Source organism: Babylonia areolata, chromosome 10, assembly GCF_041734735.1.
Source record: "Babylonia areolata isolate BAREFJ2019XMU chromosome 10, ASM4173473v1, whole genome shotgun sequence".
Classification (NCBI taxonomy): domain Eukaryota; kingdom Metazoa; phylum Mollusca; class Gastropoda; order Neogastropoda; family Buccinidae; genus Babylonia; species Babylonia areolata.
The window spans coordinates 40,811,197-40,827,164 of NC_134885.1; the positions used below are offsets into that span (position 1 = coordinate 40,811,197).

General features: G+C 40.4%; 1 protein-coding gene across 2 annotated transcripts in view; it reads right to left on the bottom strand.

Moving 5' to 3' along the window:
• LOC143286596 (secretion-regulating guanine nucleotide exchange factor-like) overlaps positions 1–9,048 on the bottom strand; it is a 29,060-nt gene extending 20,012 nt beyond the window's left edge. Inside the window, exons 1-2 of one of the 2 annotated variants that reach the window (XM_076594224.1) lie at positions 8,634–9,048; positions 1,324–1,465 (exon numbers count right to left, since the gene is read on the bottom strand). In XM_076594224.1, the coding sequence (XP_076450339.1) occupies positions 1,324–1,465; positions 8,634–8,705 (214 nt within the window). In that variant the 5' untranslated portion in view covers positions 8,706–9,048. Of the gene's footprint in view, positions 1–1,323; positions 1,466–7,829; positions 8,011–8,633 lie in introns of those variants that run through there. The other variant, XM_076594225.1, reaches the window with a different exon arrangement.
• Between the last annotated feature and the right edge of the window lie 6,920 nt (positions 9,049–15,968).

Genomic DNA, 15,968 nt, shown 5'->3' on the forward strand with positions numbered 1-15,968 from the left:
AAAGCATTGGACTTTCAATCTGAGAGTCCTGGGTTCGAATCTCGGTAACGGCGCCTGGTGGGTAATGGGTGGAGATTTTTCCGATCTCCCAGGTCAACATATGTGCAGACCTGCTGGTGCCTGAACCCCCTTCGTGTGATTACACAAGCAGTAGATCACAACGCACGTTAAAGATCCTGTGATCCATGTCAGAGCTCAGTGGGTTATGGAAACAAGAACATACCCAGCATGCACATCCCCAAAAATGGAGTATGGCTGCCTACATGGCGGGGTAAAAACAGTCATACATGTAAAAGCCCACTTATGTACATATGAGTGAACGTGGTGCAGCCCATGACGGAAGAAGAAGAAAAAGACTTCCAAGGGAATACCTGATAGGCAGAAAATGTAACGAGAATACTGTAGGTCATAAATTCTATTTTATCATGGATTACCCCTATTTCTTAGACAAAAGTAAAAGATCGTTACCCGATAAAATATTCATGTCTGAACTCTGTATTCTGGTTTTGTAAATTGTTTTCTGCAAGCAAACAGGGTTCTTTTAAGACTCTGCAAATTCACTGGAACTTGCAATGTTGTGTAGGACACTTGCACATAAAGGGAGTAACACTAAAATACTTTTGTGAAAATATTTGATAAATCAAGTTTTGATTATGTTGTTTTCTATACCTACCTCAATAGGGTTCACAGGTTAATCAAATTCTTGAAATCTTGACAGGTCTTGGTGAATGAAACAAAAGCTTAATGTGCACAGACAGAAACACCTGATACTTTGAAATGAAATTAATAATAGGCAGCATTTGTTTGAAGTTGTTTGTGCACCTTCAAGGGGTAAATTGTTACTGCTCTTCACTTCTTGTTTATAATTTGCTTCTCGGTAAGAGAGACAGAGAGGGGGAGAGAGAGAAGGGGTAGCAGTTGGGAGATTGTGTTCTTACACACACACACACACACACACACACACACACACACACACACACACACACAAACTATTGATGCTGATTTCCATATGATAAATTCCCATACCTGCAACTGTAACAATCTATATCTGCATGTGTAACTATCTATACAGGTCTGCAACTTTAACAATTAATGCCTGCAACTGCCTGTGACAGACTATACCTGCATGTAACAATACACACCTGCCACTGTAACGTGCTAAAAGTCTGTATGTACAACAATTTACATCTGCAATTGTAATAATCTACACCTGCACTTGCAAAATTTCATGCCTGAATCTGCAACAATACATACCTGCATCTGTGATAATCTATATCATTTACACCTGCAACTTTAATCATCTGCGACAATCTATACATTTACCTGCAACAATCAAGGTGTGACCTCCTCCGCCAGTGATGACGCGTGGAAGTGGAACACATGGCATGCTGGTCTTTGCTGTTTCCAATGGAGACAGCTTGTCTTCTGTGTGACCTTGACCCAGCTGGCCATAACTGTTGGCTCCCTGTCAACAATATTCACAAGAGAGACAATGACACAGAGAGAGGGGGAGAGAGAGAGAGAGAGAATGACAGAGAGAGAGAGTTGATGATCAATCCTGGTGCTGTCTCTGTTTTAAACAATGACAGAGAAGTGTGAAAAACCTGTCCTGGTTCGACTTTTTACCTATTTACCTATAACGACTGGCTTGCACCTAAAACTGGGAGGGAGTGGGGAGCATGGAACGGGAAACAGGTAGGGGGAATGGGGCAGAAAAGATGCAGGAGTGAGGAGTATAAAGTTCCTCGATGAGTACAATGTGTAAATACTGTGAAGTCATTCGACTAATTGTTTTCTTCAAAGGAAAGGTTAGCACAGCAAAGCACAGCAAGCAACAGCTGTTTCGCTCTTTAAACTGTTCGGCTGGCTTGCCACTTGTTTGTGGGTGTCAACAAAAGAGAAGGATTCCCACTTTTATGCAAACAACTCCACATCCAGCTGGTTGAACAAAGATGCACTGTATTGTATTGTATTGTATTGTATTGTATTGTATCACACTGCATCATATTGTATCATATCGTAGTGTACTGTATTGCATTGCATTGTATCGTACTACATTGTATTTTAATTTGTATTGTATAGTATTGTATTTTACTGCACTGTATTTTACTGTACTATATTCTGAAAGAGACATCTCTTCTGCTTAGAAATAGTTCTCTCAAAAACAAACATCAGTGACAATTGAAGGGGAAAATAAAAGAATTCTGACAAAATCAATGGTCTAACATTTCTCTGAAAATGAACAAAAAATGAAATCAGTCTAGGACAGGAGCCAGTGACAAGGAATAATAATCCACAGGGAAATACAAAGGCACTCTTAATAAGAATCCCAAGATTAATTAGAAGAACAACAAGAAGAAATGAATTTATATGGCGCTGAATCCTGTGAACAAAAACTCTGTGACAATTCCAAGCACTTTCACACCAGACTTTCACAGGCATACACATATACTTGATTGCAATGGTTTTAAGAGCGAATATGTGAAATGCTTTTATTTGAGAACATATGTTTATTACTCTTGTTTAATCAAGTTATCCGCGTGTGTGGGGTGGGGGGGCGGGGGGGGCGGTGCGGGTGTGTGCTGATTATCTGGTTGTGGTTTTCCGCAATTCATCTTTATTCTTATCTTATCTGTCTATTATAATCAATGTGCAGTATAGTAGGCTATGTTTATAATTATATTCAAATAATGTTTCTTAATTCTTTCTGTTTTTACATTAAGAATACTAGTTATTACCTGCAGTGTGTGGATGTATGTATGAAACGATGTATGTGATATTTTTTACATTTGTATCTTCGTAATATTTGTTGGGGCTGTTGTTGGCTTTTACAGTTATGGTCCCCATGTTGTTTACTTGTCTATGTTGTGATAATGCACCTGACCAAATTTCTCCAGTTGGAGATAATAAAGTTATTCTTATCTTATCTTATCTTATCTTATCTTATCTTACTCTGCATCAAAGGGATGAAAGATAAAAACTTATTAACACTTGCAGACAGAAGACTGGAGAAACTTATACAGACAGGAGGAGGGAGGGAAGACGGAAGCTATTTCGGAAAGAGGTTTTTGGGGGCCAAGACTTTGAAAGAGCTGAGTATATATGTACGATAGTCAGTCGTGTCCGACTATGACCATCAGAACAGCAGAGGAGGCAACTGCTGTTCCGACTATTTGGGCTAGAATTTGATAATAGTGGACAGTGTCTTGCCTGAATTACATCCCCACTCTCTCGGCCAAGAGGGTTTTAGGACAGTCGGCGTTGGGATGGCTCCCAAAGGCCAACCAACCCACAAGGCTGCAGCACTCGGAGCCAGTGCAATTTTGCCTCCTAGTTTGAGAATCATAGTCCTCCACAAAAGACAAAGCTGTAAATGATTTCCCATTGACTGGAGAAACCATTGATAATACTGCTCTCACTTTGCTGTTGGCCCAAATGTAAACTTATGTCAATCTGTGATATAAGGCAAGTGTTGGGCCTAACAGCTGAGCACAGAGGTTTGATAAAGCAAGAGCGAGCTCATTCTATGTGTAAGGTCCAGAAATCAATAATTTTGATTAGATTTTATTTGATTTGATATGGATACCTATATAGTGCCTTTCCTCAGTTGAAGACCAAGCACTTTACAAACTCAGGGTCATTTGCACAACGGGCTGGGTAGAGACAACATGGCAGCTGCCATTAGGCGCTCATCATTCATTTCCTGAAAGAACAACAATGTAGAACTAGGCACAAGCCAGAAGGACTCACTGAACTGAGGTATGCATAAAGAGAGTTGATAAGAAATCCAAGCACTAATATTCTTATTTTCCATGAGGATATGTAAATTTATACAAAATTTAAGGGGTGAGTTGTTATGATGTGCATGTATCCATCAGCCAAATCACAGGAAATCTGGCCTGGACAGTGGCATGTGACATATTGCTGCCAATGCACACAGGCGTGCACATAACCACACATGAAAAAAATATATATAGAAATATCTATATATATATCTAATGATAAATCTTAATCTCTAAGTTATGTCAGACCCTGTACTGAACTGAAAACATGTATTTCAATCATTTAACACTCTCTTTCACACACACACACACACACACACACACACACACACACACACACACACACAAAATATAAAGAAAGCAATTACATAACACAAGTTTACAAGCAGGTCTTGTCAAAAGCTGTACTGAATATTTTCAGTCATTTCACACACATAAACACCAAAAAGAGCAATCAAAATTTATATAAAAATCTATAACTGGTACAAACATGTATGCCAAATATTACGGATATTGTTTTTCATGCAAGCTTTCAATGCAAGCTTGTTCTTAGTTGTACCATCTAAATCACTGGTGCGTGTTCTCCAATGTGACCCAAAATGCATTATGGCTTCTAAAGTCCTGATAGTAACAAATCATTGAATTAACTAACACCTGTAATTCAGAAAACTCGGCATCTCATTCCTATAAGAGAATACAGAATCATCTGTCATCTTCTACACCTTTTTGAATCCCACCCAAAAGTGGTTCCAACAATTAAATATCAAAACACTGCAATCATTTTGCTTTTTTTATGGGGACAGGGGTTTATGGTAGATACAATAACATAATAATTATGTGACATTATATAAACAATAATGGGTATTTATCACTGGAAGCAAATGGTGAAAATCAACAACCTAACATTCTGTATAAAATCAATGCAATAGTCTAGTTCTCCTTTCTTTTTCTTTTTTCTTTATGGGAATAGGGGTTATAGCAGGTTTCAAATAAACATTAATCATAAACATGGATATATATATATATATATATATATATATATACCGGTATATGTGTGTGCGTCACTGTGTGTGTGTGTGTGTGTGTGTAGCCGTATACCCGAGTGGTATATAAGGGGGCAGTACAAAAGAACTAATGATTTACTGTATTAAAGGATAGACAAGAATTCCCGCGCACAGGCCAGGAACATATACAGGCCAGTCACAAAAGGGTTTTCTATTGTTTTATTTCTAAAATAGTTATTTAGAAGTTAAAGATTTTTATGTATGTATGTATGTATCTCCACATAGGCGGACAGTAGTTTGCACAGGACAGGAATCAGACTCCCTGCCGGAGTGGGCCACGGTAAAGTATGTGTAGTGAAATTTATGTTTTGAATGTATATATGGTTCTGTCTCCCAAACCTGTAGAAAATGGCGGTCTCTCAATCTGCTTCAATATACACTTGTTTACAATGATCATTCAAATGTTTGCATGTTATCAAGACTGCAACTGAATAAAGAAATATCTGCAACTATTTTGTGTGAATCTGTTTTGTTCTTAACTTCTTTTGTCCTAAATGTGTTGAAAAATATTAAAAAGACATCCCCAATTTCAGCGCCATTTTCTGTGACATGGCAATGTGTCTGAAAATGGAGTGGTCAGAATCAAACACAAACCTATCAAAATCCAGTCAATATAGATCTGATAAATACTTCTTTCTTGTTCTAATAAAACATCTATCTTCAATAAAAAAAAAAAAAAATTTAAAAATTGTATGTTAAGTTTATGATGAGAATGTTACTTCCCTCCCCAACCCCCCCCCCCCCCCAGCCCCCTCACCCCACCCCCACCAACCCTCTCTCCCCACCCCAACAAACCCCATTCAACAGTAATTAATGACGACTTTATGATGTTAGACACTGTTGCATAATGGATGCATAATGGATATTTGTGTTGTGTATGGGTGTGTGAGATAAGATACAGTGTCTTCATTTGGTTACTGGGCTCCATAAGCCATCAACGGAGCTTTTTCTTTCTTTTCTTTTTTTCAGTCTTTGCATAGGTGGGCACCGTCACTTCCTTCACTGAATACTGTTCCTTGCACAATAAAGAAACGGAATAACATCAAAATATACAGAGGCAACCACACACCCATTTGCGATGGTTATGTACTCTGGCGTCTGCTCTAGTTTCTCAAGGAAGTGTCGCTACTTTTAATAATAATGGATACTTATATAGCACACTATCCAGAAATCTGCTCTAGGTGCTTTACAAAAACACTTTTGTTAACATAACACATTACATCAATGTTACATACACACACCAAAATGTGACTGCACACACACACAATGCATACATACATTTTAACATATATGTGTATCTAACAGCTACCCTCAACACATATGCACACATTGGCAGGCACAAACTTACATAAACACATGTTCACGCGCATGCACGCGCACACATACACACAGTACATGTTCATATACATGCATGTTGTTATGTACACATACATATCTATACACACATAGTCAAGCACAGCTAACACAAAGGAAGTGAACCTGCCACAACTGAACTTATTGCTGAGGGAAAAGGCAAGTTTTGAGACAAGATTTAAAAGATGCGAGGGAATCAGAATGACAGTGGTTATCAGGGAGCTTGTTCCCCATCTTTGGCGATTGATAGGTCTTACTTCTCACATGAGGTATCCTGAGAAGTTGAGTATCAGAGGAAGAACGGAGCTGGAGAGACGGGGTATAGATACGGAGGAGTTCAGAAAGATACTTGGGGCTTGATCCGTTGACTGCAGAAAAGGTCAGAGTGGATAGCTTATAGTCTATTCAATCAGAAACAGGCAACCAGTGGAGAGACTGAAGGACAGGAAAAACATGGTCAAATTTAGAAGCTCTGCAAATGAGTCTGGCAGCATTATTCTGAATTTGTTGGAGTCTGTCTAATAGATATTTGGGAAGGCCAGCCAAAAGAGAGTTGCAGTAATCCAATCTTGAGAGAACCAGAGAGCATACAAGTGTCTTGATTGCATCGGTTGAGAGACAGTGGTGGACAGAACTGATTCTACGCAGTTCCAAATAGGCAACTTTACAGATATTCGAAATGTGCTGTTGGAAGGAAAGAAACTGGCCTTGGATTACACCAAGACTGCGAACAGAATGAGAAAGTGAAACAGGTGTGCTATTGATCAGAACAGTCAGGAAAGGAAGGATGTTGAGGAAACTTCTTTGGACAGGTTATCATAAATTCAGTCTTATCATCATTTAGTTGCAGCTTGTTGAGAGTCATCCAGTCCTTTAGGCCAGCAATGCACTCCCGTATTTGAGTCACCAGTGCATCAAATTCTGCTACGGAAGCCAACTGTTAAAGTTGAGTGTCATCAGCAAAGCTCTCATGCGACATCACATGATGACTGATGACATCCGACACAGGAGCCACATACACCATGAAAAGAACAGGACCTAGGATGGACCCCTGTGGGACACCATATTTTAAGGCAGATACTCTAGAGTATCTACCATTTACACACACTTTCTGTGTATGATCTGACAGGTAAGACGTGATCCATGCCAGTGCAGTGTCACACATACCAAAGGAAGTTTTAAGTCGGTTCAAGAGGATAGACTGGCCGATAGTGTCAAAAGCTGCTGACAAGTCTAAGAGAGTGAGAACAGACATCTTATCCTCATCAAATCCACTGAGAAAGCAAATCATTCACTATTCTAAGAAGGGCCGTTTCACAACTATGACCACGTCTATAAGCTGACTGGTGAGAATTGCGTAAACCATTTTGTTCCTGATGAGCTAAGAGCTGATACAATGTGATCTTTTCTGTCAGTTTTGATAAAAATGACAGATTAGAGACAGGTCGATAATTTTTCAAACAATTATGATCCAGAGATGGTTTCTTGATGAGTGGACGTACAACAGCAGATTTGAAACTTTCAGGGAAACAACCAGACAGTAAGGAAGAATTAATGACATGAGTAATATGTGGCAGTAAAACATCAATACATTCAACCAACAAAGAAGGCAGGACTGGGTCAAGCTCACAGGATTTCGGACACTGGATTTTGCCTTGGCTTCATTTTCATTTCGCCAAGTGTGTGCTGCACACGGTACCTCAACCGCGAATGACTTAACGCTCAGTTCAAATTGTCAGTCAAACTTGAAAGAAAGGGCGAGGCCGGGAATCGAACCGAGTCCCACACAGGCAAATAAGCGTCTTAACCATTCTGACACCTTCTCATATGGCCTCCCATCTTTTTTGTGTTTCCGGTAATGAGGTTCCGGTTTACAGACAGTCTCGTTCAGACCCTCCGTCAACACCGCTGAGATGGTTGTTGGAAGCATTAAAGTTAGGTTCAGTGCCTGGAACATTCAATATTACAGCACTACGACAACTCCACCGCATGAAAACAGTATGGTCAAAGGACAAGCAAGTCAACCGATTCTAAGACAGGTATGCTACACAGATAGCTTGTGATGATGGTCCGCCTCTGTGTTTTTTAGTCACACATGAGGTGTGTTGATGATTAAGCTGTCGGCCGGCCTCATTCTGCATGTTTTAGTCAAACATAAAGAAATTCATCGACATGCCATTTCTTCGAATAACGGTTTTGAAGAAAAAATGTTGTGAGTCAAGCCACAGGCATTCTTTGGTTGGGTGGGTACGATTAGTTTGTTCTGTATTTTGCTGAAGACGAAACCACCGACCACATGGCCGGCGCTCAGGCTACAACAAAGGAGAGCCACCGTGACTGCGCGAGCCAGCTACGGCAAGCCGGATAGGCTGATTGCCAGCCTAACAGAGAGCGGCACACAAACTAGCTCGCTTTCTCATAGCACACCATTTACCCAGGCCAGAAGGCTGACAGAATCGATTTGTCCGTCCTCAGTCGGTTGTGGGAATCCGTCTGCTCCTGCCATCGTGTTTTCTTCACGCGTGTAGCAGCTGGAATATTGACTGAGACTGCCTCTCTCCCTCACTGAAACCCAAGCCCCACAACGCAAAGTCGCTGAGCTCTTCCATTAAGTACACGTCCCTCCCGGTTTGAATGGCTGTCGGAATCTCGTTATTCGCCTCCTAAACCATCCTTGGGGCGAAATAAACCGTTCACTTGTCAAGTAGAATATCTTATTACAGATTCTGATACATTTTCAAGTGTGCTGCCATTTCCGTATTCAATAGACAGAAAAAGCAATGGGCTGTTTTCCGACAACGTGGGAGGAGATACCACGATTCCCCAACACCAATTGCGGGCCAGCTCTGGCTGTGCTCGCACACGGCTGCCTACCGTCATTCGCTGCTCCGTGTTCCCGATTTTCATAGCCAATCACTGTCTGGGGAAGGACGCTACCAGTGTTGTAAGTCTGAGCAAATTATCTTCTTACAATTTTGTATAACCATTCACGATTTCTGTACGATTGCGACAGCGACCAATCCTCTAACTCAGTGGGATGGCCTTGTCATAAAAGATTTTAATGAACTTTGTAGGTAATGTGCAAAATACAAAAAAACTTACGTGGGTCCGTGAACCAAAGCCAATCGTGTCTATCTTTGTTTCCGAGCACGGCATTCGCTAATCATATGCGAGAGATTTGAGTGAACCCCCCCAAGACGCTTGCCTCATCATTATTTCCTATTTAAAACATTTCATGATAATGTCCTATTAGTGCAGATGTCATGTCAGTGAGTGACAGATTGAACATGGGCCCCTGAACATGCGTGCCCCTGATCATTCGTCGCTTTGTTTTCGACCGGTCCGTTCAAACTGACCAGTGAAGTCGGGTAGGAGAGAGAGACTCGGAGTGGTCTCGTCAGTGTTGTGGTTGGTAAAGCCTGATCCCGGTGTGTGAAACTCAGGTGCTGGTCGTTTTAACACGTGTTCTCCCATCTGTGTTTTGAAAAAATCTGGATAATATTATAAACATAAGCCAACGGAATGATCCCGGGGTTGGTCATGTCAGTTATAAAAGATGCCACTTCTCGGAGATTTGGGTTCAGTGAGACAGATCGAGTGGGATAGATGTTGATTGTCATAGATAAGAGTATTTATTGGTATTGTTGATACGAATAAAGATATTTTTACATAAGTAATTTAATTGACAGAGGTTTATAATTTGTTTATTCCTTTTTCACAGTTGTTTAATCCTTTAAACCCCGTTTTTGTTGTGGAAGATGAAATATCCATACCAGTACACTATTTCGGTGCAATAGAAAAAAAATAATTAAGAAATCCTGTTAAAAAAAAACTCAGATAAAAGCATCAGTCTACTCCCTTTTACAGCAGCACTTTGATCCTAGTACACCATTTCAGTGTGCAGAGATTTTACTTTCAACTGTTGTACTTTTCAAACAGCTTGCACTGACTGATCATGTGATCACTACATGATAACTAGAAATCAACAAGGGGAAATAAAGGCCTAGTCACTGCATGATTACTAGACATCAACAAGGGGAAACACAGGCCATATCACTGCATGATAACTAGACATCAACAAGGGTGAATAAAGGCCTATAGTCATTGCATGGTAACTAGACTGTAGACATCAACAAGGGGAAATAAAGGCCTATAGTTATTATATTGTTTGTTTTGTCAATGCAGATTGAGATATTAATAAAGACAAGTGTTGTTGTTTTTTTGTTGTAAAATCACATGTGCACAAATATTTTAGATTAAAAGGACTGTACTGCAGTATAAAAATGATGATATAATGATTTTTTTTTTAATATATAAATATATATATATAAAGTTAGAAAAAAAAGTAACAGTCTTAGTACTACAGTGACTCAGTAATTCAGTGAAAATAATCATGAGCTCTACACACTGTAGAGCTAGCCTGCTAAGAATAGTTTTTTTTAATCATTTGCCTTGTGTGCTTGCTTTTTTTGCTTTTTTGTTTGTTTGGGTTTTTTTTTGCTTTTTTTTTTTAACAGTATTATGAATATATAAATTTGTTTATTTTATTATATTTTGGGTACATTGGTTTGGTATGTTCTCAACTCAAAGTCTTGATAAAAACAAAATGATGCAAATGATTTAAGTCAAATTTGAATAAAATATGCTGCATTCACTGATTCAGTCACAAATTTACTACAGCTACCAGTAGTACTACTTACTACATCTGGTTTATTCATTTCTACTAGTGCAAGACTCTGTGAGAGTCTTTTACAAGCAGGATTTGTACAGGTTTTAAAAGTGTTGTAAAATGACATCCCTTTTTTTTTTTTCTTTTTTTTTTTCCTTCAGCAGTTCAAGGCCTTTAAAGAATTACATAGATTTGTGAAAGTTTCTTTTTTTTTCACTGCCTTTACAGGGAAAAAAACAAAAATCTCATGGTTTTTGTCAAAGCACAGCATGAAAGGTTCCACATAATTTGGAGTTAAAATCAAATCAATGTTTTAAAAAAGCTGATCCTGAGACCATCTTTCTTAAGGAATTTAGCCGTTCTTATGCATCCATTACATGTCAGAAGATGATTCATTTCATGCAAGGGGCATCAGCTGGCACACAAAGTACTGTCTCATTTATGTCGGTTCCAGACTTATTACTTGGGACTTACTGGACATGATCTTGGCTATTAAAACTGGAGTGAACAAAAGGCTAGAGGGTGTATTTTTAATGAAGCATATTTTCAAAACCAGAGTTTGCCACTTACGCCAAATGGCTTTGAAAAGATTGTGTTTGGGCAAGGGCGTTTGCCACTGGGTATCATCAAAACATACCCCGAATTTATAAGGTACAATATTGGACCTGCTTTCAACAATATATACAAGGGATGTTCAGTTATGATTTTCCCTGACCCACTTCCTATGGACTGAGGGGAATGAAACTTGGCACAGTTATTAGTCTTTCTCAACATAGGTACCACCAAGGGTGACACACTTCTCCCATCGCTTCATGCAGATGTGAAGACCTTACCTGTAGAAGTCTGGGGTTGCGCCAGAAGCCAGGACTTGACCTTGGAAATATGCGTTTCATCATCTGGGAAGTGCTTGCACTTCAATAATGACTTCATGGTTGGAAAGAGGTGGAAGTCAGAAGGTGTGAGCTCGGGAGAGTAAAGGGGGTGAGGAAGGATTTCATGATAGCTGTAGGACTGTGCTTCCATCTGGGCAACATGCGAGTTGTAAACTGTTTTCTTACTGGAGGCAGACATCTTTGGTCAGCATGCCACGCCTCTCGGTTTTGATGCATCCTGTGATTTCTGCAGCAATGAAGTGTAGTATGACCTGGTAATTGTGGTACCTTTTGCCAGAAAATCCATTATCACTACTCCATGCTGGTCCCAAAAGACAGTGAGCATGACCTGCCATCCGAAGGCTGGACATGTGCCTTCTTCGGTGGTGAATCAAAATGCTTCAAGTTCCATTGCTTTGACTGGGCTTTAGTCTCTAGATCATAGTGATGTACCTATGTTTCGTCCTGCATAATTAGTCTGTTGAAGTCCTGGTTTTCTTGGCACATAGCCAAAAGAGCCTGGAAGCACATGACTCGTTCCTGCTTCTGGAAAGGTGTGAGCAACTGGCGAATCCATCATGCAGACAACTTCTGCAAGTGCAAATGGTCATGGATGATTTTTTCCACAGTCCCAAAACTGATCTTGACATCTTGGGCTAGTTGGTGAACAGTTATGCAGCAATCCTTGAAAAGGGCGGCTTCCACTTGCCAGAGGGTGTTTTCATCAATGGCAGACTGTGGTCGCCCTGGAATGGGAGCCGTTTCCATCAGTGTCCATTCACACTTGAACTGACGATGCCAATGTTTGACTTCGTCATACGATGGGGCATCCTTCCCATAAGTCTTTCATCTCATCGATCGTCTTCCTTGGTGTACGGCCTCTTAAGTACAGAAACTTGATGAACGCTTTGCATTCAACTAGCTCCATTATCCCACCTTTCTGCACCTGTAAAAGAGAGCTTGTTATGAGTTTAGAGATTATTCAAACAGATATGTGAACTATAGAGATATGTATGTTTATTCATGTACAGTTTCAGCCTCCTACAATTACCAAAAGTAAGTCAAGGGAAATCTTTAATAAACATCCCTCATGGCCACTGAGGAGGTGTTGTTGTTTTTTGTTGTTGTTTTTTGTTTGTTTGTTTGTTTTGGGGTTTTGGAGGGGATTTTTTTTGTTGTTTGTTTTTGTTTTGTTTTTTAATAAAAACAAGAGAGGCATGCATATGTCTTGATAAGTGATTTGAATCTTAGGGTGAGGTATGGCTTGGACTATCACCTGGTGTCTCTGCCCACACGACAGGAAAATATTTTTCGTATTTCTCTGTTTGTAATCAGTTTTCTCTTTCTGTTGTTCTGTTTCAGCTTCTCCATATCTGGTGTTTTGTTTGTTACCTATTGTTTGATAGAATACACTGTTTTCACAAAACATGCACTAGTTACATGTGTACATTGGCAAGCACTACACACACACACACACACACACACACACACACACACACACACACACACTAACAGTAACACCAACATACACACACACACACACACACACTAAACCATATAATGACGTTAAGCCCTTTCTCAGTATTTGGGTTTTGGGGGGATTTTTGTTGTTGTTGTTTTGTTTTTTTTGTGTTGTATGTCAATATTGATTTCGCCTTTGCGGTTTTAATGTTGTTGGGTGTTTTTTTCTTTTTGTTTTGGGTTTTTTGGTTTTGTTTTTAGCAATTGTCTTATGATAAAAGGAATCTGCATGGACTCTGAAGCTTGACCGATGTATTTTTGGTAGGCCTGGTGATGGTGTGTGCTTAACTCCAACTCCAAGTGACCCAAGACAGAGCGAGTGGTAGTGTGGCTCACCCAATGGTTGCAATGGATGTGACGGCATCTTTGGCCGCGTTTGAACAGCAGCAGCAGCAGCAGCCGCTGGCTGGAATGGTTCAGCAACCGCTTGCCTCCCTATCGTTACCGCTACAGATGGCACAGCTTCAACAGCAGGTGAGCAGAGGAGAAAGGAAATTATAAAGGAATTGTGTGTGTAGAGTGCATTGTGAAGAGATGTGATTTACGAAAGTTCTACTACTTTAACACTAAAATTTTTTGATGGGAAGATAGGGAAGAAAATAAACTGAAATCAGTCAAAGTATGTTAATTATAGATTTATAGCAGGGTAAAAATGGTCATGCACGTAAAAGCCCACTCATGTACACACGAGTGAATGTGGGAGTTGCAGCCCATGAACGAGAAGAAGAAAATATAGCATTGGAAAATTATACTTTTCCCACAGGCAAAACTTTTCTCCGTTCGACGGTGAACTCTGAGATTAAACTTAAAGAAGCAGCTAATGTTCAAGGCAGTGTGTTCCCAGCAGTATTAATCATCAGCCGTGAACTTCCCCACCCCATGACAACAATTTTATAGGTTAAACAGCATGAATTGTGGGATGCCAGTGTACTTTGAAAGAAGGAAAACTGAAAGTAACATGAAATTGCCTTTCAGCCAACCTCTGAACTGTCGCTTCCTGGTTGGAGCTGGGTAAAAGGACTCCCTGAGGTTGCTTTTGACAGCTGTTGAGAATGGCAAGGAACACTCCCACCCTCTGTTGTATTTTGCATTGTCCGGAGACATCGTCCTCTTTTTTTTTTTTCTTTCTTAAGGAAATCGTTGTTGATCTTTTTATTTAACTCTTTTTATTATTATTATTATGCAGTGATTATATGTGAAGCCATAGATAACAGATTATGTCTTGACTTTCAGTGCAGCTCTTTATTTTGCAAAGAAGTTATGTCATTGATCATAATAGCTTTGTGCCCGCTGATTGTTGCTGTGTTTGATTTTTTTCCCACCATTCCCAGGTGTTTAGAACACATGCATGAACAGCAAATCTGTGTTAATAAAAGAGTTAATCTATGAAGGGGGGTGCGGGGGGAATTTGGTTAATTATTTTATGGTGTACATATTTGAAACATGGTGAAAACAAAAAGATGTCATCGTGGCGGTCTTTGTGACAGCAACTTCCCCTCCTGCAACTGGCGCAGAACCACATCCTCCAAGGTCAGCTGCAGAGTCAGCTACAAGGACAACTGCAAGGACAGCTGCAGCAGGGTCAACTGCCCAGTCAGCTACAAGGACAACTGCAAGGACAGCTGCAGCAGGGTCAACTGCCCAGTCAGCTACAAGGACAACTGCAAGGACAGCTGCAGCAGGGCCAGCTTCAAGTGCAAGGCCAGTTACAACAAGGACAACTGCAAGGTCAGCTGCAGCAAAGTCAGTTGCAGCAAGGTCAGCTGCAGCAAGGTCAGCTGCAGCAAAGTCAGCTCCAAACTCAGCTGCAGAACCAGCTGCAAAACCAGCTGCAGCAAGGGCAGCTGCAAGCCAGCCAACTGCAGCAAGGCCAGCTGCAAGCAGGCCAGCTGCAGGCAAGCCAGCTGCAGGCAAGCCAGCTGCAAGGACAGCTGCAGAGCCAGCTGCAAGGACAATTGCAGAGCCAGCTGCAAAGTCAGCTGCAGAACCAACTGCAGGGGCAGCAACTAGTGCTGCCTTTTGGTCAGGGGCAGTCACTACAGCTGCAGGGGCAAAATGGCCAGTTCTTTCAGCAGGTAGGTGTATGCATATGGATGGATGGACAGTTCATTAATATTTTCATATTTTGATAGAACAGCTGAGTTCCACCTCTCTCTCTTGCTCTTGTGCTCAGCTGCCTCTAGAACAGTCTGCATTAAAACAGGTCTAAAAAGGTGAAAATCTGGCATTGGAAAACATTTTGTGACATATCTTTTGCTGAAGTTGTGTGCATATGGAGAGATCAGAATTGATTAAGACCACCCTAATAACCTAAGATTATTCTTGTTGAAAACTTTGTAAAAGTCCTAAAATAGTCATCTTAATGTGACTTTGACATTATGTCACAAGATCAAATTTATCATGATTGAGAGGTGTTCAGATTAAGTATTCTCTAATCCAAGCAATATTGAAATAGGCCAGTGTCATGAGAGTCATAGAATATATCGTTATTGATAATTATTCAGATGAAGCATTAACTGGTCCAAGCGATACCAAAATCAGAAACAGTTCTGTTGTGTTACAGTTGTTGTTTCCAGTTGTTGTTTCGGGGGGGGGGGGGGGGGGGGGTTCCTTTTGTTGTGTTTTTTAGTAATTGAATTCTGTATGCTCGGTCAGGGATTATCAGTGCCACTGATGATGACAGTGTGACACAGTCAAGTTGCTGTGT